Below are 22,964 nucleotides of genomic sequence, written 5' to 3' on the forward strand. Positions count from 1 at the left end.
AAATTATTACTTTAACACATTAGATAAAAAAAGATGGATGCTATGGTTATAATGATATTATTTATATGATATTATTTAGGGTACTAGAAGAAGTAGACTTTGAAGCACGCTTTGCTGAACTTCCTGAATTTAATCCTGAAGAGTCACCATCAGCAGCTGCTTCTTTGCCCAATTCTCCTCGAGCATTTGTTCAGAGCTACCGCAAAAAGCGCAGACTTTCAAGTAAGCTCTGCATATCATTAGCATATAATTTAGTGATGTGATTTCATAAAGCAACAAACAGAAATTATGTTTATTATGGTCATCAAGGAATGATGCAAAAGTTTTGAATGCCTATATTTTTTGATATCTTGGGTTTGCATCAATGAATTTGGTGTTACTAAACATGTAAGATATAGGAGGTTTTTTACTTCTTGGAGATGCATCCTAATGGAAAAATTCTGTACACAAGATGGGGTATACTATAGAGCAGTATGTATTTTGTGTGAAACGGTTTCATCAGACTGGAAGTTTTTTGCAGTGCAGCGTGGATTTAAAGTGAGGTTTGGTTGCAGAAAAGGTCCATTGTTGAACATTTCATTAGCAGTTTAGAGATTAGAAAATAAGTTGAACAGTCTGTTTTTGTGATAGACTAAAAAAATGCTTTGTTGTTAGAAAAAAATATGAGGATACCTGAAAATAGTGAACATGTACAGGAAGTGATTATTCATAGTTCAAGGAAGTCTGTGAAGTAATTGTTGCAACAGTCTTGATAGGAATATCACTAATCTATAAAATGTAAGACTTTTCTCTTTCTAAACTCTCATGTATTGCATTTTAATGACATTCATCAATGCCAGCACAATACATAAAAAAATATTGGTTTTCAAAACTGTTGTCTTTTCTTGATGACCCTATATTAGAAATGATTAAAAAAGGATACAAGGACTGTATTTTGAAAATTATCATATTATACATGTGAAATTATGTATATAAACTTCTTTGTAGTCGATTTGATGGTTGAGATGGTTGTTAAAGCATGAAATCAGATTATTTATACTAGTGTTGTTTAAGAGATCCAAATAAGTGTAAATCACTTGGTATAAGATTATGACTGTACGTGATGGTTGGATGTTATTGTTTGTTATTTGGGTTTTAAGAGCATTAGCAACTAAGGCCATATTTCTCCGGGATATGCCGTGGTCATTTCCTGACCTTTCCGCATCCTCTGTATTTGGTGGTGACGGGCTCGAACCCCGGTCTAATCAAGAAGCATGTGCTACGCACTGCTGCTCCTTCCCACCTGGCTACGGAGGCGCCATGACGGTTGGAGGGTTGGGGGATTCAAGAACATCTCATCCACACAAAAACAGTTGGTCCTCTGTTTACAACATTTTGCTACAGTGATATAACTATTTTATAGCAGTTGTCATATGGATAATGAAATACGCTAACTGCATTTTATGAACATAATTTAGACAATTCAGTTAATTAACACCCACATTATAGTACCCCCAACATTTCAAAACACTGTGGTTCTCTCTGTGGATAATTAGTTTAAAAAAAACTGTTTAGATATCTACCTGTCTTCATAAAAACTCTGACACATTATCCATTTTAAATTATCACTCCATCTCCTTATCAGTAAAGTTTGAAAGCATGATCCTCAGAGCAATTAGTTTTCACACCTGACAGTCTTGAACAAGAACTGAATAATATCACATACACACTGAACCATAAACAATATCCTACAAATGTAATGAGAAAACCTATTAAGAGAGCCATTGGCAATTTTACATCTAACTCCTCCCCAAGGACACAGCAGGAATCCCTCAGAAACTGTTAACAGATTGGCAAATAAGCATAATATTGACATTCTTTTAAACAGGAACAGAAACTGAAAACAAATACTTAAGTCTCCCTTCCAATAGGCAAGAGATGTGGTTTATACACAGTTAGGACAAATGTTGAAATCTCCAAATTCGAATCAATAAAGATAATCAATATAAATAATACAGAAACATCACCCAAAATAATGTTACACGTCATTCCATCTCTGAGGAACATGTTTTGTTCATCATCTCAAACCCAATTCTGAATGTTGCACGCCAGCAAATGAGGAAGGACTTTCTTGAAGTGGTCCATATCCAAAATAATTATCAAATCACAGTAAACAGAAACATCAGTAGGGGCACCCCCACCTTCCTGGATCTCTCTACGATAGCAACCATGATGGATGCGGCAATAAACACCAAGCCACCTGACAAAAACCACAGGTTAGCTCTCCACATCACAGTATTTCAAAAACTATCGGATTACCAGTACAACACAGAAAATGGTTTTGTGTGACAGCTGGAGTGGAAAACAGTCTGAAACCATAACATACAGGTAGAAAGGGGAATGAGTCAGATGATCTGCCTCCTCATCCTCTCTACTGATCAATATGGCTTACATTCAAAGAGTAGTAGTAGTAGTAATAGTGACATGTGATGCAAGAAAGCAAGCATATGAGCTTATGCAGCATCAGCCAAAAAAAAAAAAATTCCTACCACCATTCCCTCTAAATGCTTGTCCAGTTCCTCCTTAAATTTATTTAACATATCAACTTCCACAACGACAGATGGAAATTTGTTCCAGCAGTTAACCACTTGTTGGCTAAAGGCAAATTTCCGCACATCTATTCTACATCTCTCTTTCCTCAATTTGAATTTAGGCCCCCTTAGGTTCGTAATCTGAACAAGTGGAAGATTCCCATCAGAATTCAGTGCCTCCGTAGCCAGGTGGGAAGGAGCAGCAGTGCGTAGCACATGCTTCTTGATTAGACATGGGTTCGACCCCGTCACCACCAAATACAAAGGATGTGGAAAGGTCAGGGAATGACCACCCCATATCCCAGAGCAATATGGCCTTAGTTGCCAATGCTCCTAAAAACCAAAAAAACAAACCCATCAGAATTCAGCATTCTCAACCCATTCAAGGCCTTATATCAGATCACCTCGCAGGTGCCTCCAGCCGCTGCAATTTGCAGAACTTAAGCCTCTCTTGGTAAGAGGATCCCTTCATTCCCCTCACCAATCTTGTTGCCCTTCTCTGTACACACTCAAACAAATCTACATCCTTCCTAAAATGAGGCCTCCAGACCTGTATGCAGTACTCAAGGTGTGGCCTTACCTTTGCCTTCTACAGAGGGACAATCACCTCCTTTTTCCTGCTAGCAAAATTCCTGTATATTATTGACAAAACCACATGACCTGCCTTGGCAGCCTGTCTGCATTGCTCAGAAAACTTCTGACTGCACAATTACTCCCAGGTCTTTTTAATTTTCTACCACTTTAAGTGTAGTACCACACAGTTGGTACGTTCTTCTGGGGTCACTTCTACCCATATGCAGTACTTTGCATTTGTCAAGGTTAAACTTCAGTTGCCACTTCTCAGCCCATCTTCCCAAATTTTCTAGATCCTGTTGCAGTAGCACACTGCCATTACTGTCATTAACAATCCTGCCAACCTTTGTATCATCTGCAAACTTCGACACTAAGCTTGATATACCTTCATCAATATCATTGATAAATATACAAAACAACAGTGGACCCAACACCGAACCCTGTGGGACTTCACTAATAACATTAGTCCACGATGAGCAGCACCCATTGATTACCACCCCCGTCTTCTCCCACTCAACCATCCTTTTATCCATTGTAGCAACTTACCCGTAATACCATTCTGCTCCAATTTGTACAATAGTCTTCTATGCCCAATAGTATGAATAGATAGCTTTCCTGAAATCCAAGTATATGATATCAAAATTATTTTTTGCATCCGGTTCCTTTGTAACCACATCATAATATCCAATCAAATTTGTCAGACAAGACTTTCCCTTAACAAACCCATGTTGTGTCTGAATTATTGCTGCAGTCTTGTCTAGATGATCCTGCAGTGCATCTTTAACCAGTGACTCTATTATTTTACCTGGAACAGAAGTTAAACTAACTAGTCTGTAATTACTCGTGTCACCCTTCAATTCCCCTTTGTGAATTGGGGATACATTTGCACATCTCCAGTCTGTGGGGACCTCCCCTGAGTCCCAGGACGCTCTCATAATTATGGGTTTGCTTACTTCCTTTGATGCCCTCCTTTAATCAATTTCTCCTCCACTTTGCTCTCAGTTATTACAAAATCATTAAGCACCCTTCTACAATTTGATAACCTTCTGGCATTTTCAAAACTTAATAACTCCTCGTGTGTGAATGTAGATGCAAAATACTCATTCAGTTTGTTTGCTATCTGAGCAGGATCATCAACAGTCGAACCATCAATATCAAGTGGACCAATCAGACTCATCCCCTTCCTTTTAGAGTTTATATAAGTAAAGAAATCCAAAGAGGAACCAGTTGACCTTCTCTTTGTCTAAGAACTATTTCCTTGCCTCCTCATTCTCTTTAGCTTCTTTGTGCCTTTTATTTTTTTTTAAACTATTTATCCAAGAAGAAGGAACCATAGCACTCCAGAACATTGGGAGTATTGTAATATACGGTTATTAATTAATTAAATTGTCCAAATTATGTTCACAAAATGCAGTGTAATATGTTTCATTATTAAATTAGCCATTCTTGTGTTTAATACCATCCTTCAACTCTCTTAATCTGAATAGTTTTTTCACACGTCACAGATTTTCACTATAATGTCTTTATAAAAATTGAAGGGTGTGCTAGAATTGTTTCTGTCTGCACAATGAGAAAGAGTGCATAAGTTTGCTGTGCCATTACTCAGTGCCCCATGCAGATTACTTGTTTGTCAATTCTCTATCAGTTTGTTGCACATTATAATAGTAACAGTATAAAAATTGTACATTGTTTCTAGACCCACATCTAGAAAAACAGCCAGCAATACAGCTGATATGGAGAAATCAGAAGTACTAAAACAGTTCATGTCGGTAAATATGTGATGGAAACAGGTTAAGCATTTAACATACTGTGAACTATTATTATTATTATTTCTTCTGATGGGGTTGGTTTTTCCCCCATACCACAATGAGTACTGATACAAAGTTCATGGGATGGTTGTTATGTCCAGCTATTATTGTTTTTGGTTGAGGAGCTCTCTAACTGTCCTACAGGTATTCAGGATTGTAACTTTTTGGAGTTCCCTGTAGGTGTTCTCTGAGAGGCCTATTGCTGCTATGTTCTTATGTAGGCTCTTTGTCAATGTGCCAGTGATTGCCATAGTGATCAGGATGATCATTACTTGTTCCACATACTGCATCTCTTTGACCTCCTGTCTTGGGTTTGTGTACTTCCTTATCTTTTCTTTGTAGGTTTTCTGGAGGTTGCTGGTGTTGGGCACTGCTATATTGATCAGATAAATAGCCTTTTCCTTCTGGTTGACAAGGGTTGCGTGTGGTCTTTTGTGCAGGATCGTCTTGTCCATTATTATGGCATGGTCTAGTACAGCTTGTGGGCTTTAATATTATTATTATTATTATTATTATTATGTTGCTTTTATATTATTTCTCTGATTAGGGGTTCCACCTCGTGATGGGCACTGCCACCAAGTACACAAGATGGTTGTCTGGTGTTACTGTTGGTCGAGGAACTCTCTGACTATCCTACAGGTGTTCAGGATTGCAACTTTCTGGAGTTCTTTGTAGACATCTGCTGAGAGACCTGTTGCTGCTAGGCTGTTATGTAGGGTCTTTGGCACCATGCCAATGGTTGACACAATGGTCGGGATGGTTATTACTTCTTGCATATGCCACATCTCTTTGATCTCCTGTCTTAGATTTTTAGATTCGTGTACTTCTTGATTTTTTCCTCTTGGGTTTTCTGGAGGTTGCTAGTGTTGGGTACTGCTATGTCAATCAGATAGGTAGCCTTTTCTTCTTGTCCACAAGGGTTATGTCCAGTCTGTTGTGCAGGATTGTCTTATCTGTTATTATGGTGGGGTCTCTAGTACTGCCTGGGGTTCGTACTTGTAGTACAGTACACTTTCTTTCATCAACTGGTAGTTCCTCACTAGCTTCTGATGTATTATTCTGGCTACCTGGTCGTGTCTACGAGTATATTCAGTCTGGGTGATCATCTTGCATCCCGTGGTGATGTGTTGGATTGTTTCTGAAGCCAGGTAGTATCATCAACTTGTGTCATCTGACACTCCAGGCTCCTTGGCAGTGTATTTTCTATAGTTTTTGGTGTTGATTAACTGGTCTTGGATGACAAGCATGAATCCTTCAGTCTTGGGGAAGAGTGTCCCGCTTGTGAGCCATGCATTGGAAGCCATTTTATCTGTGTGATCTTGATGGAGGTCATTGTAGTGTCTGAGTGTGTTTTTTGCCCACTTTTCCATCTTCATTTGTGCCGTCTGGGCAGGTGGGGACTCCTCGTTTTCCGTTGTTGTTATTATTATTATTATCATCTTTAATGAGCTACCCTGGGAAAAAACATTGGCACAACATGTTCATTTAACCTGAAGTTTTTTACAGAAATTGTATTTATATTTTGTATTTACATGATCTACAACAGGATGTGCTTTGACTGCACTTGGTATATACAGGGTGTTTCATAACATGTTGGCCATTCTTTCAGAATCAACTCAGGAACTGAAAACTGGAAAAGTTCATATAACATATGACCCATTTTGAACAGTTATGGAGCTATGGCTGTTTGAATTTTAAAAAATGGCTATGGAGTTTTCAATGGTAAAAAATAAAATCATAATTAAGAACAAACAAACTTGTACCTGTTACAATTAAAGATTTTACTGGGTATAATGGCCATTTGCCATTATTACTACTACTACTATTCTTATTTATTATTTTATTATTTTTTACCATTTGAAACTCCATTGCCACTTTTTAAAATTCAAACAGCTATACTGTCACAACCATTCAGAATCAGACAAATATTATTATTATAAAAAAAATACTTTTTCTCCTTTATGTGGTTGTGCCCCCCCCCCCCCACGACATGTACTGGTACCAAGTGCATGGGGTGGTTGGTTGTATCCGGTTGCTATTATTATTGTTATTATTACTGCTGTTCAAAGAACTCTGTCTATCATCCTAATCAAATTAATTGTTTTGGATAATTCTTTGCAACAGAAAAATTGGTTTATTATTTTCCATTCAAAACAAATCTAATAAAAGCAAAGAGTTGTTCTTTACTACTGATATCAGTTATTTCATATTGGATGAAATTGGATTAATGTGTCTACTAATTGTATTATTAAAAAGAGGAATTTAATTCTTCTTCATTCTCCCATATGGATTATACCACTTATTACTTAATAGAGACTATTTTACTGATTATTAGAAATGTTTGCAACAAAGCAATTAGGAAATGCTGCACAACTGGTAAAATGCACTCATCCCTATTATTTAGTGGTCTGCTCCTAGCACATTATATACCTTCCATTTTTAAACATACCTTTTCATACCAGTTTTGATAGTGCTTTCATAAAAGATTTTCCCTCTTCCACTGTTTTGCATTCCTCTCACTGCAACATTTTATTGCCTTTGGGTTTCATTTCATCCCATTTTTTTATTTGACAATTATTTCAGTATTGAATCCATTTCCCTCTTTTATATTAAAAATATGATCACTCCTTTCTCATACCTTTGATCCACAGTCCACCTAATAGTGTCTGTTCTAGTCAGAATACAACTTTACAATTATGCAATTTTAATTTTACTTTTGCATTTGTATCTATTAAGCTTTGTCCATTGTTTTATCTTCTCTATTTTTAATCGTGTATAGTTTTAATTTTTTTTAGCAAAATATCCAAATTTTTTCTTCTATTGCTGTATTACTTTCTTTTGTTTAAACTTCTTTTGAGTAATGAAATGTTTTATATCATAGCTGCACAAGAACAGGAAGAAGCTGAGTTAAAGTCTCCATGCTGCAAGCAGAAAGGGTATTCTAGCAGCTCTGAAGCTGGAACACCAAAGACTCCAAAGAGTGCTAAATTTGAAGGAAATAAATTTTTTGGCCCAAGTTTTAGTCTTGAAGGTAAGGCTTAGCCTTTTATTAAAAAGCTGATATGTGTATGCTGAAAAAATTATGAGTAATTTGATGATTATAATTTTGGTAGTGATAGTTGTCTTCAAAATGTTGGGGGGGGGGAATTAAGCACTGAAAAATAAGTAATTGTTAGAAGGTACTGTGGTAGTGACTGAGCTGGTGCCAATTTTGAATGCTGCTAAGTAGACAAAGATTACATAAAAAATATTGACCTTTGTTATGTTTTTGGTTTATATTATTAGCGTAGTTATTATTTTTGTTTATCTGATCAAGTAGGTGAAATTGTTCCATACTTGGCCTCAGAAAATGCTCAAGAAAAACAAGTGTCAGTGTAAGAAGGAATTCTTCCACCATTGTTTATTGCATCAGTATAAGAACAAAACATACATTATTTAATATTCTTTTATGTAATTCTCTAGAAGTATAATTAGTTAGAAGTATCTTCACTTCTTTGTAAGCTATAACTTTACTAGAATACCAGTGGACACTTCTTGTTGCACTGATCTACAATTCACTCTTGTTTGTGCATGGCTTTCAGCATTACATTGACATCTAATTTGATTTTGCTCACCAGTGTGTTAGCCCATCTATTTGCAAATCTTTCTCTATCGAGCTCATGTCATTTATCTGTTTCTTCCTCTCTTTCAATCCTTTGCCAGTTTGCTTTACTTTCAACTTCTTTTTTCAGCTGCTTTTTCATCACTCTGCCAAGCTCTATATCACCTATTTTGTTCTTGAGCTTGTCAGCAACATGTTTGAGAAGCAGTTTCTCCTGGCATGTTCTATTTTCTAAAAATTAAAAATAAAATAATGGAAATTTTTAAAATCTAAAATTGGTTGGGAAAAAAAATAACAGAAATTTTGAAAATCAGCCAGAAAATTTTTTGAAAAATTTTACTGCTAAATAAAACCTATTGCAAAAGGAATCAGGTTAAAAGTACCCATGGTGAATATTTAGCCAACACTGTTTCAGAGAAGTAAAGATACTATGGAAATAATTACAAAAACCTTTCCCTCCGCTCTCTTCGCTGCCAGCTAATGTGTTCTCAGTGGGACAGTCTCAGATAAAACTGCAGTTGATAATTTTTTGTGTGTATGACTAATTGTCCTTTAAAAAAAATTACAATTATTGCACAAAAATTATTTGTTCCTGGAAACTACTATATAAAGTTGTCCACGAGCAAAAACACCAACTAAGATTTGTTGATTGTGATAACAAAAGCTAAGATATTGTCTTTTCTTCAAACTGAATGGCAAATTAGTTTCACTGAGAGCTAAATCAATTCTTAGGCTTTGAAAATCGATCAGAAAATTTTTTTGGATTTTTTTTTTTTTTTTTTTTTCAATTTACTGCTAAATAAAACATATTGCAAGAGGAATCGGGTGAAAAACTTGTTTAGTCTTGGAGTTATTCAAGCTCTGAGAACAAGAGTAGCCTGTGCGGACGTAGCATATATTCTGCTCCTGGAACAGAGAAGTTTTTTCTGATTTATTTTCTATTTTATTAGATTAAATTTGCATATTAACTTATTTTCTAGAGTACCTATATATTCCTAGTTACAATACTTAGTTTAAAGTTTAACTTAGATAGAGATTTTGTAGGTTTTACTTAGTATCGGTAAGGGTATCAAATCCACGTGTTACAAGTTGCAGCTCCGTTGAATGAGAGGTTTTTTTTTTAACCATATTTAGCCGATTTATTAACCAATTGTTATATCAAATTATTTTCTGTAATTAGCTAGTCAGGATCCTTAGTTTATTCTGAATTGAGACAGCGAGATTTGGAAGTTAATCGATACTTAAGGTCTGTAGATTTACCGTTTGTAAATTGCCGCCATTGTTACGCGATACAAAATAGCATTAGTAGAGGCATATGATGCAAGAAAGCAAGCTTATTCAGCATCAGCCAAAAAAAAAAAAAAAAAAAAAAACACTCCCATTTCACCCCTCCGTTCATTCGAAATACCTGTCCAGTTGAGCTTTAAATTTGTTTAGGCTATCAACTTCAACAACAAGTGATGCAAGTCGGTTCCACCAACCAACCACCCGCTGGCCAAAGGCAAATTTCCGCACATCTATCCGACATCCGTCCTTCCTCAATTTGAATTTATGCCCTCTGAGGTGATTATTCTGAGAAAGATGAAGAATCCCATTGGCATTGAGCATGCTCAAACCATTCAAAGCCTTATACACCTCTATCAGATCACCTCGCCGGTGCCTAGTCTCCAGACTATGTAATTTGCAAAACTTAAGCCTTTCTTCGTAAGAGCAACCCTTTGTTCCATTCACTAATCTTGTTGCCCTTCTCTGTACCCGTTCCAGCAGCTCTACATCCTTCTTGAAATGAGGCCTCCAGACCTGTATACAGTACTCAAGATGTGGCCTAACCATTGCCTTATACAATGGAATAATCACCTCCTTATCCCTGCTAGAAAAATTCCTGTATATCATTGACAAGACACCATGAGCTACTCTTGCAGCTCATCTGCACTGCTCAGAGAACTTCATATCTGCCTGCACAATTACCCCCAGGTCCTTTTCATTCTCCACCACTGTCAGTGTAGTACCGCAGAGTTGATACGTTGCTCTGGGGTTACTGTTTCCCATATGTAGTACTTTACATTTGTCAATGTTAAACTTCATTTGCCACCTCTCAGCCCATTTGTTCAACCTTTCCAGATCCTGTTGCAGCAGCATAGCGTCAGTAGTGTCCTTAACAACCCTGCCAACCTTTGTATCATCTGCAAACTTGGACATTAAACTTGATATCCCATCATCAATATCATTCATAAACACCGAAAACAACAACGGACCCAACACTGAACCCTGAGGAACTCCACTAATAACATTAGTCCACGTTGAGCAGTGTCCATTGATTACCACTCTCTGTCTTCTGCCACTCAACCATCCCCTTATCCATAGCAGCAATTTGCCTCCAATGCCACACTGCTCCAATTTGTGCAGCAGTCTTCCATGTGCAACAGTATCAAAAGCCTTTCTAAGATCCAAATATATAATATCAAAGTTATTCCCTGCATCCAGTTCTTTTGTGACTACATCATAGTATCCAATCAAATTGGTCAGGCAAGACCTGCCCTTAACAAAACCGTGCTGCGTCTGAGCTATAACTGAATTCTTGTCTAGATGATCCTGCAGTGCTTCTTTAACCAGTGCCTCCATTAATTTACCTGGAACAGAAGTTAAACTAACAGGTCTATAATTACTTGTGTCAGCCTTTGATCCTCCTTTGTGAATTGGGGTTACATTTGCACATCTCCAGTCTATGGGTACCTCCCCTGAGTCCAGAGAAGCTCTCATAATTATGGCTAGGGGTTTGCTTACTTCCTTTGCTGCCTCCTTTAATATAACTGGATAGATCCCATCCACCCCAGGTGCCTTTTTTATGTTTATCCTCAACAATCTCTCCTCCACTTTCCTCTCAGTTATTACAAAATCATCCAGCTCACTGCCAATGTTTACTTTACCTACATCATTCTCCTTCCTGAATAACTCCTCATGCGTGAATGTAGATGCAAAGTACTCGTTTAGATTGTTAGCCACCTGAGCAGGATCCTCAACTGTTGAACCATCAATATCCAGTGGACCAATCTAATTCATCCCTTTCCTTCTCGAGTTTAAATATGTAAAGAACTCTTTTCTGTTTTTCTTTGCATCCTTTGCCAAGGATTTTTCGTAGTCCGCCTTTGCCTGCCTAATCTCCTTTGTGACTTGGTTACAGACCAACTTATGTCTACCATAGGCTTCCATGTCACCCATTAATTTGTATGTATCCCATGCATTTTTCTTCTCTGCCACGTGTCTCATTAGTTCATCTGACAACCATTTAGGCCTAAACCTTGAACAATATTTCTTAGTTGGTATGTAAAGCCTGGTAGCCTCCAAGATTAGTTCCTTGAATGCTTCCCATTTTGAGTTTGCTGTTGGTAACATCATCAGTTGGTCCCACTGTATAGAATTTAAATACTGTCTCAAACCATCATAGTCTCCTTTACGAAAACAAAAACCCTTCCCTTTACCTCTGATGGTAGTTACCTCCCTGAGTAAATCCCACTTCAACACACTGTGATCACTGCCACCTAGTGGTTCATTTATCTGCAGATTCTTAATGCATGAAGAATCACTACTGATAATCAGATCAAGAGTATTGCTCCCTCTTGTTGCCTCACGAACATGCTGATGTAGAAAACAATCATCCAATAAATTCACAAAAGCCTTGCTAGTGTGCGAGTGACCAACCCACAAATTCCAGTCAATATCTGGGAAATTAAAATCCCCCATTATAAGACTCTCTGATTTACTGGCCCACTCTATTTCCCTGTACAATATCTTATTATACTCATCAGAGTCATTAGGCCTATAGCACACTCCTACTCTCAATTTTGATTTCCCTATGCTTATGTCACACCAAACTGACTCGACACTGCCCTGTCCATCGATGTCGACTGGCTTCACTTCCTTGGACTTTATGTGTTTCTTAATTAATAGCATAACCCCTCCTCCCCTCCTGTCCTGTCTATCCTTTCTATACACATTGTATTCCCCAAATTCCAGTTCCGCATTACTTATATCTGTGTGACATCACGTCTCTGATATCCCAACAATATCTGCCTTTGATGTTTTGAGCAATACCTCAAATTCATCAAATTTATTTACCAAACTCCTAGCATTGGTGTACGTGCAGGTATACATGCACCTGTTTCTGTTCTTAGCTACCCTAACACAACCCATGTGTTTACTTGTACCGCAATGACTCCCAGCAGTCTCTGAAATATCCTGCATCTTGTTTTTCAGGCTTCTGCTCATTTCAATAGAAGCAGTGCAAGAATCACTTCCACCTCTGCCAGTGGCTACTGTTAATCTATTAGTCCTTGTATCCCCCCCCAACTAGCAGTTTTCCGACCCACCTAACACTGCCAAATATCTCGAACTAAATAGCATAAGCTTATTATGTACTATACTATACTAAGCTTATGCTATCTAGTTCGAGATATTTTGTATCTCAAACTAGATATATTGTCAATTAATCAGTAAATCTATTAATCTTGTTGAACTTCATTGTCAATTAAATTGTACTTTTGACTATATTCATATAACAACTTAGATTACATAACATAAATAATTAGCAAAAATAAATAATTAATACTTAACTTGATACGGAAGGTATATAAAGGGATTTCGTAGATAACACTCGATACTGAAACATAAATATAGCGTTATAACTGTGTTGGGATATAAGTTTAGGGTTTTGATTTTATACTGAAATTGAAATTTTATTGAAATTAAATCGAAATCATGACTCAGACCAGAGCAGCAAAGCAAAAGGCTCAAGCTAATGGGAGTGCTGTGGCTCAGGGGGGGGGGGGGGGGCAGTTGCCCTCTGAATCACAGCCTTTTAAAATGCACTATTTACTTGATGTTTGTGGAGCAGTGAGGTACGGGACATGATACTGCCATGGGGGATGTCTTTGTATGTGCACGATGCAAGGAGTGTAAGGAAATCAGGCGACAACTCAGCATTGTTATGGCCTGTATGAGAGCTTGAAGGACAGGGTGGATGCCCTCAAAGGATTAAAAGTGAGGGGCCCATCAAGCTCTCAGCTGCCCACACCAACGCCAGAGCTTGCACTTGGGCATCACGCAACACAGCGGCAACCCCCAAGGCACAATGCGCTGATCCCAAAGGAACTAGTAGTTGTTGGTGACTCTATTGTCAGGGAAACGAGGAACATGCTTTGTAAAAAGGATCGGTGGAACAGGACCAGGGTATGTCTGCCAGGGGCAAAGGTTGATGACGTTGTAGAGCGGATATCATCTTTTAAGGGCACAAAAGGTGATATTGTTGTACACGTTGGCACTAATGATATTAAGAGTAGGAGACCGGTGGAATTACTTAATAAGTATAGGTCACTGTTGAAAAAAAGCCGTGAATTAGAGTTAAATTTGAAAGTGTCTGCAATTCTACCCAGACACGATAGGAGGGGAGTATATGATGAAAGCCCTGTCGATCAATTCGGCCATGGAAAGATTGTGCAAGGCTCAAGGGGTAGAATTTTTTCATCCTGGTCTGTACTTGTTAACAGGAGAGACTGCTTCTACAGGGATGGGATACACTTAAATAGAAAGGGTGCAAGAATGTTTGCTGATGCTATCGAGGCAGTGTTAGGTGGGTCAGAAAACTGCTAGATTGGGGGGATACATGGACTAATAGATTAACAGTAGCCACTGGCAGAGGTGAAAGTGATTCTTGCACTGCTTCTATTGGAATGAGCAGCAGCCTGGAAAATAAGATGCAGGATATTACAGAGACTGCTGGGAATCATGGGGGTACAAGTAAACACATGGGTTGTGTTAGGGTAGCTAAGAAAAAGAACAGGTGCATGTATACTTGCGTGTACACCAATGCTAGGAGTTTGGTAAATAAATTTGATGAATTTGAGGTATTGCTCAAAGCATCCAAGGTGGATATTGTTGAGATATCAGAGACGTGGTATCACACAGATATAAGTAATGCAGAACTTGAATTTGGAGAGTACAACGTCTACAAAAAGGATAGACAGGATAGAAAGGGAGGAGGGGTTATGTTATTAGTTAAGAAAGACATAAAATCAGACATAAAAAAGACATAAAAGACATAAGAAAGATATTATATACTTGGATCTTAGAAAGGCTTTTGATACTGTTGCACATGGAAGACTGCTACACAAATTGGAGCAGTGTGACATTGGAGGCAAATTGCTGCTATGGATAAAGGGGTGGTTGAGGGGGAGAAGACAAAGAGTGGTAATCAATGGACACTGCTCATCGTGGACTAATGTTATTAGTGGAGTCCCTCAGGGCTCAGTGTTGGGTCCATTATTGTTTTCTCTATTTATAAATGATATTGATGATGGTATATCAAGCTTAATGTCCAAGTTTGCAGACGATACAAAGGTTGGCAGGGTTGTCAAGGACACTACTGACACTGTGCTGCTGCAACAGGATCTGGAAAGGTTGAGCAGATGGGCTGAGAGGTGGCAAATGAAGTTTAACATTGATAAATGTAAAGTACTACACATGGGAAACAGCAACCCCAGAGCAACGTATCAACTCTCTGGTACTACACTGACAGTGGTAGAGAATGAAAGGGACTTGGGGGTGGTTGTGCAGGCAGATATGAAGTTCTCTGAGTAGTGCAGACGGGCTGCAAGAGTAGCTCATGGAGTATTGTCAATGATATACAGGAATTTTTCCAGCAGGGATAAGGAGGTGATTATTCCATTGTATAAGGCAATGGTCAGGCCACACCTAGAGTACTGTATACAGGTCTGGAGGCCTCATTTCAAGAAGGATGTAGAGCTGCTGGAACGAGTACAGAGAAGGGCAACAAGATTAGTGAATGGAACAAAGGGGTGCTCTTACGAAGAAAGGCTTAAGTTTTGCAAATTACAGTGTCTGGAGACTAGGCACCAGCGAGGTGATCTGATAGAGGTGTATAAAGCCTTGAATGGTTTAAGCATGCTCAATGCTGATGGGATTCTTCCTCTAGCTCAGAAAAACCACCTGAGAGGGCATAAATTCAAATTGAGGAAAGACAGATTTAGGATAGACGTGCGGAAATTTGCCTTTAGCCAGCGGGTGGTTGGTTGGTGGAACAGACTTCCATCCCTTGTGGTGGAGGTTGATAGCCTAAATAATTTTATGGCTCAGCTGGACAGGTATTTTGAACGAACAGAGGGGTGAAGTGGAAGTGGGTTTTTCTTTTTCTTTTTTTTTTTTTTGGCTGATGCTGCATAAGCTTGCTTTCTTGCATCAAATGCCTCTACTAATGCTAATGCTAAATCCAAGGAAGTGAAGCCAGTCGACATCGCTGAACAGTGCAGTGTTCAGTCAGTTTGGTGTGACATAAGCATTGGGAGATCAAAATTGAGAGTAGGAGTGTGCTACAGGCCTAATGACTCTGATGAGTATAATAAGAAACTGTACAGTGAAATAGAGTGGGCCAGTAAATCAGAGTCTTATAATGGGGGATATTAATTTCCCAGATATTGACTGGAATTTGTGGGTTGGTCACTCACACACTAGCAAGGCTTTTGTGGATTTATTGGATGATTGTTTTCCAAATCAGCATGTTCGGGAGGCAACTAGAGGGAGCAATACAATTGATTTGATTATCAGTAATGATTCTTCATGCATTGAGAATCTGCAGATACAGGAACCACTAGGTGGCAGTGATCATAGTGTGCTGAAGTGGGATTTACTGAAAGAGGTAACTATCATCGGGGGTAAAGGGAAGGGTTTTTGCTTTCTTAAAGGTGACTACGGTGGTCTGAGACAGTATTTAAATTCAATACAGTGCGACCAACTAATGATGTTACCAATAGCAAAATGGTAACATTTTGAAAATGGGAAGCATTCAAAGAACTGGTCCACTTAGAAGCTACTAGGCTTTACACACCAACTAAGAAATATGGTTCAAGCCTAAATGGATGTCAGATGAACTGATGAGACATATGGCAGAGATGAAAAATGCATGGGATACATATAAATTAACATGTGACACAGAGGTCTGTGATGGATATAAGTTGATCTGTAACCAAGTTACAAAGGAGGTTAGGCAGGTGAAGGCAGATTACGAAAAATCTTTGGCAAGGGATGCAAAGAAAAACAGCAAGGAGTTCTTTACTTATGTAAACTCTAGAAGGAAGGGGATGAATCAGATTGGTCCACTTGATATCGATGGTTCAACTGTTCATGATCCTGCTCAGGTAGCTAACAAATTAAATCAATATTTTGCATCTACATGCACACATGAGGAGTTATTCAGGATGGGGAATGCCATAGATGAAGTAAACACTGGCAGTGAGCCAGATGATCTTGTAATAATTGAGAGTAAAGTGGATGAGAAATTGTTGAAGATAAATACAAGAAAGGCACCTGGAGTGGATGGGATCTATCCAGTTATATTAAAGGAGGCAGCAAAATAAGTAAGCAATCCGTTAGCCATAATTATGAGAGCTTCCTTGGACTCAGGGGAGGTACCCACAGACTGGAGATGTGCAAATGTAACCTCAATTCACAAAGGAGGATCAAAGGCTGACACAAGTAATTATAGACCTGTGAGTTTAACTTCTGCTCCAGGAAAATTAATTAAAGCACTGGTTAAAGAAGCACTGCAGCATCATCTAGACAAGAATTCAGTTATAGCTCAAACAAGCATGGATTTGTTAAGGGAAGGTCTTGCCTGAATAATTTGATTGGATACTATGATGTAGTCACAAAAGAATTGGATGCAGGGAATAACTTTGATATTATATATTTGGATCTTAGAAAGGCTTTTGATACTGTTGCACAAGGAAGACTGCTGCACTAATTGGAGCAGTGTGGCATTGATGGCAAATTGTTACTATGGATAAAGGGATGGTTGAGTGGCAGAAGACAGAGGGTGGTAATTAATGGACACTGCTCATCGTGGACTAATGTTATTAGTGGAGTCCCTCAGGGTTCAGAGTTGGGTCCATTGTTGTTTTCTGTATTTATAAATAATATTGATGATGGTATATCAAGCTTAATGTCCAAGTTTGCAGACTATACAAAGGTTGGTAGGCTTGTTAAGAACACTACTGACGGTATGCTGCTGCAACAGGATCTGGAAAGGTTGAGCAGATGGGCTGAGAGGTGGCAAATGAAGTTTAACATTGACAAATGTAAAGTACTACATATAGGAAACAGCAACCCCAGAGCAATGTAATAAACTCTGTGGTACTACACTGGCAGTGGTAGAAAATGAAAAGGACCTGGGGGTTAATATGCAGGCAGATATGAAGTTCTCTGATCAATGCCAATGGGCTGCAAGAGTAGCTCATAGTGTCTTGTCAATAATATACAGGAGTTTTTCTAGCAGGGATAAGGTGATTATCCCCTCGTATAAGGCAATGGTCAGGCCACACCTTGAGTACTGTATACAGGTCTGGAGGCCTCATTTCAAGAAGGATGTAGAGCTGCTGGAACGAGTACAGAGAAGGGCAACAAGGTTAATGAACGGAATGAAGGGTTGCTCTTACGAAGAAAGGCTTAAGTTTTGCAAATTACAGTGTCTGGAGACTAGGCACCGGCGAGGTGATTTGATAGAGGTGTACAAAGCCTTGAATGGGTTGAGCATGCTCAGTGCTGATGGGATACTGCCTCTTGCTCAGAATAATCACCTGAGAGGGCATAAATTCAAATTGAGGAAAGACAAATGTAGGATAGATGTGCGGAAATTTGCCTTTAGCTAGCGGGTAGTTGGATGGTGGAACAGACTTCCCTCCCTTGTTGTGGAAGTTGATAGCCTAAATAAATTTAAGGCTCAGCTGAACAGGTATTTCGAACGAACGGAGGGGTGAAGCGGAAGGGTTTTTTTTTTTTTTTTTTTTTTTCGCTGATGCTGCATAAGCTTGCTTTCTTGCATCATATGCCTCTACTAATGCTAATGCTATGAACCTGCAGTGCTTCTTTAACCAGTGCTTCCATTAATTTTCCTGGAACAGCAGTTAAACTCACAGGTCTATAATTACTTGTGTCAGCCTTTGATCCTCCTTTGTGAATTGGGGTTACATTTGCACATCTCCAGTCTGTGGGTACCTCCCCTGAGTCCAAGGAAGCTCTCATAATTATGGCTAACGGATTACTTACTTCCTCTGCTGCCTCCTTTAATATAACTGGATAGATCCCATCCACCCCAGGTGCCTTTCTTGTATTTATCTTCTACAATTTCTCCTCCACTTTACTCTCAAGTATTACAAGATCATCTAGCTCACTGTCAGTGTTTACTTCATCTATGGCATTCTCCTTCCTGAATAACTCCTCATGTGTGAATGTAGATGCAAAATATTGATTTTGTTTGTTAGCTACCTGAGCAGGATCATGAACAGTTGAACCATCGATATCAAGTGGACCAATCTGATTCATCCCCTTCCTTCTAGAGTTTACATAAGTAAAGAACTCCTTGCTGTTTTTCTTTGCATCCCTTGCCAAAGATTTTTCGTAATCTGCCTTCGCCTGCCTAACCTCCTTTGTAACTTGGTTACAAAGGAGGTTAGGCAGGCATTTTGAATTTGCTGTTGGTAACATCATCAGTTGGTCCCACTGTATAGAATTTAAATACTGTCTGAGACCACCGTAGTCACCTTTAAGAAAGCAAAAACCCTTCCCTTTACCCCCGATGGTAGTTACCTCTTTGAGTAAATCCCACTTCAGCACATTGTGATCACTGCCACCTAGTGGTTCCTTTATCTGCAGATTCTTAATGCGTGAAGAATCACAACTGAAAATCAGATAGTAGGAATTCTTCCCTCTAGTTGCCTCCCGAACATGCTGGTGTTGAAAACAATCATCCAATAAATCCACAAAAGCCTTGCTAGTGTGTGAGTGACCAACCCACAAATTCCAGTCAATATCCGGGAAATTAAAATCCCCCATTATAGGACTCTCTAATTTCCTGGCCCACTCTATTTCCCTGTACAGTTTCTTATTATACTCATCAGAGTCACACCAAACTGACTCGAAACTGCACTGTCCAGTGATGTCGACTGGCTGCACTTCCTTGGATTTTATGTTTTTTAACTAAGGTGGTAGATGACTTTCATCAACCGGTGAAATACCACCACTTTGCTTATTGGAGGCTTGAAGTGGTGAAACCCATGTTTAGTCTCTAGAGCAAAGTTTCCGGCATCCCCCTCCCCACATACCTCTCCTTCAACCCATGCATGGTACTAAGTACTATAGGTTTTGATACCTTTCATGTTTGGGGTTTTCATAAAAAAAAAAAAAAAAACTAATAGCATAACCCCTCCTCCCTTCCTATCCTGTCTATCCTTCCTGTACACATTGTACTCCCCAAATTCCAGTTCTGCATTCCTTATATCTGTGTGATACCACATCTCTGATATCCCAACAATATCTGCCTTTGGTGTATACACAAGTATACATGCACCTGTCCCTATTCTTAGCTACCCTAACACAACCCATGTGTTTACTTGTACCGCAATGACTCCCAGCAGTCTCTGAAATACCCTGCACCTTGTTTTCCAATTACAAGGCCTGCTGCTAAGGGAGGGTATCAAAGGACAAGCAAATATAGGGACTCTGTTAGGGTTATCAAGAGCAAAAACAAGTACACATATGCATGCTTGTACACTAGCACTAGGAGTATATAAATTTGATGAATTTGAAGTATAGGTCTTCATCTAATGCAGGCAATAAAAATGTCAGAAACATGGTACCACTGAGACCTATGGGGTGCAGAATTTGAATACAGTTAGTATATGTACAGAAACGACATTTCTGTATGTAGCTTTTTTATAGTGGTTCCAGAGGATTCCCTCAAACTTGCCCCATGTGTATTGAGCACCTCTTCAAAGCCAGCTGTGCACGTTGTGTTGATTATTGTGCTTAGTGATTTGTTATGTTGTGTGACTGACCTCTTATCAAGCAGCCGCTAAAAGTCACCTAGAAATCTGCTGGCTGGTGTCCATCTATATGCATTAAATTACTGTTTTTCAGCCTCTTACGAAAACTCTGGGGGTTGCAGCGAGAGTGTCCAGTAAAGGACAGGGGGCATAGTAGGAAGGGAAAAGTAGATAGTTACACTAATAAAAAAAAAATAATAAAATAAAAAATATATGGAATGAAGGATTGGATAGGAAATTGCATTTAATGCTACTGGGAGGGGTACAGTATTAGGAGAGGCATCTATCAGGTAAGGATTGCAGAGTAAATATTGGAGCAGGCACTATTCTCCATACATGCTGTATGACAGCATCACACACCCTGTTTAACAGTCACTGCTTTGCAGATATAATAATAATAATAAGATTCTTTATTAACATAAATTTTATACACTAGTGATTCCTTACACAGAAAGCCAGAGGAACCTTACAATTAGTTGTTTATACAAGTGATTTTGATTTATAAAAATAAAAAAAAAATAATAATAATAACTAAATAATAATTAACAGATCAAAGCAAAGATAATAGTCAACATGTAAAAATGAATGAAGTAGTAATTACAGCGACTACAAATTGAGCAGAACATGAAATTACATCGGCTAACTAAGATCGGCACTTACATAAATGTCCTTTACAAACAGCAAGATGGGACAAGATGCCATCTCGATATGCCTTGTCTATCGTCCACAGGTCGATGTCGATGTTGAGCGAGTTGAGAGTGTCCAGAGTCACATTAGGGAAGTGTCTTTTGAAATTCTGTAACCGCTGGAGCCTTGAGCATAAGGAGGGAGGGCAAACACCAACCAACCCTGTTCCAGATGTTGATGTGATCCTGCTTAGCTGAGCACAGATGAAGGAATGACTTTATTTTTAGCACATGGGCTCTGTGGATTATGGGCATATATTGCAGGTTGCAGCAGAGAGTAGATTTAGATGTTGTGTAGATCTGGTGCGACCACAAGTTGGCCCACTTCAGCACCCAGAATTCGAGGCCCCATAGTTTCCTGAGGCTGGTGGGTGTAATAAGCAGTGTAATACTGCTTACTGTATGCCAAGTGCTGTGTATGCTATTCAGATTACTGGGTCAAGCTCATTTACGCCATTCAAAACAGGTTGCTTCTTAGTAAAGTTAGTAACTTTTTTTTTTTTTTTTTTTTTTTTTTTTTAAATCCAACTGATATTTTGCATAGTACAGGGAAAAGGAAATGATTACTAACATATAATGTTGTGTAGAATATTTGTTTAGGGTGTTTTGGTTAGTCAAGATGAAACTAGAATCCCACACCTTGTAGCCAGATGTTAGTATATGATGAGAAGGCATTTCCATAGTTCCTAAAAAGGGTGTTGGCCAGGATTAGTTGATGGTTCAAATTAGGTTGCAACTATGACAAACCTAAGGATTGCCATGGAATTCTCATATAAGTAGTCAGGATAATGCAGAATACAGCAGGGCAGCAAAAGCTGCATATGATCATCTGTAGGAATATGGTACTAGTGTACAGAGGTCACAAGCAGAGACTGCTAATCACCCTAGCAGCAAACCCAGAAAGGTGACACTAGGAGGAGGGGCCAGATAGCAGAGGCACAGAGTAGAATCTAGGGCAGCTATGCCAGCTGAAGGAGAGAGCAAGTTGCAGTCGGGATAAAGCTACTCAAGTGGAAGACCATTATTATTAGTAGAGACAATTGATGCAAGGAAACGCGCTTATATAGCATCAGCCAAATATAAGCTTGTTTCCTTATATTAAAAAACCTTTCCACATCACCTGTCCATCCCCTCTAATAATTTCTCTAATTCTTCCTTAAATTTATTCAAACTACCACTTTCACAATGCCAGAAGGAAGTTTATTCCAACAACCAACTACCCACCGGCTGAAAGCAAATTTCCACACTTCTATCCATCAATCATCCTTCCTCACTTCAAATTTATTCCCTCATTTGTGTTGTCTGGGCAAGAAGAACACCATCAGCATTTAGTTTATTCAAATCCATTCATAGCCTTAAACAGCTCAATCAGATATCCTCTCAGATGCCTAGTTTCTGGATGATGTGATGTGCAGAACTGAATACCCTTTTGTTCCCCTCATCAATCTTATTGCTCTTCTCTGCATCCATTTCAGCAGATCCTCATCCTTCTTAAAATGTTCCTTCCAGACCTCTATGCAGTACCCAAATTGGGCCAAACTGTAAACTAATACAATGCATTAGATAATTCCTACTGGCAAAATTCCTGTATATTATTGAGAAACCCACATGTGCTTCTTCCCCCCCCCCCCAAATCCTAAGTATGAGAGGTATCAGAACCTATTTTAGGAAGGATGTAGATTTGCTTGAATGTGTACAGAGAAGGGCAACAAGATTGGTAAGGGGAATGAAAGGATCCTCTTACCAAGAAAGGCTTAAGTTCTGCAAATTGCAGTGACTGGAGACTAGGCACCTGCGTGGTGATCTGATTGAGGTGTATAAGGCCTTGAATGGGTTGA

General features: G+C 38.8%; 1 protein-coding gene across 3 annotated transcripts in view; it reads left to right on the forward strand.

Annotated features, from left to right (window-relative positions):
• Positions 1 to 22,964, forward strand: part of LOC150080107 (protein capicua homolog) — a 357,037-nt gene that overhangs the window by 322,052 nt on the left and 12,021 nt on the right. For all 3 annotated transcript variants that reach the window (XM_090381551.1, XM_090381553.1, XM_090381554.1), the window contains 2 exons: positions 80 to 222; positions 7,833 to 7,982. In XM_090381551.1, coding sequence (XP_090237677.1) covers positions 80 to 222; positions 7,833 to 7,982 — 293 coding nt within the window. The remainder of the gene's footprint in view (positions 1 to 79; positions 223 to 7,832; positions 7,983 to 22,964) is intronic.

The sequence above is a fragment of the Mastigoproctus giganteus genome, chromosome 9, assembly GCF_048544385.1.
Source record: "Mastigoproctus giganteus isolate SK-2022 chromosome 9, ASM4854438v1, whole genome shotgun sequence".
NCBI lineage: Eukaryota > Metazoa > Arthropoda > Arachnida > Uropygi > Thelyphonidae > Mastigoproctus > Mastigoproctus giganteus.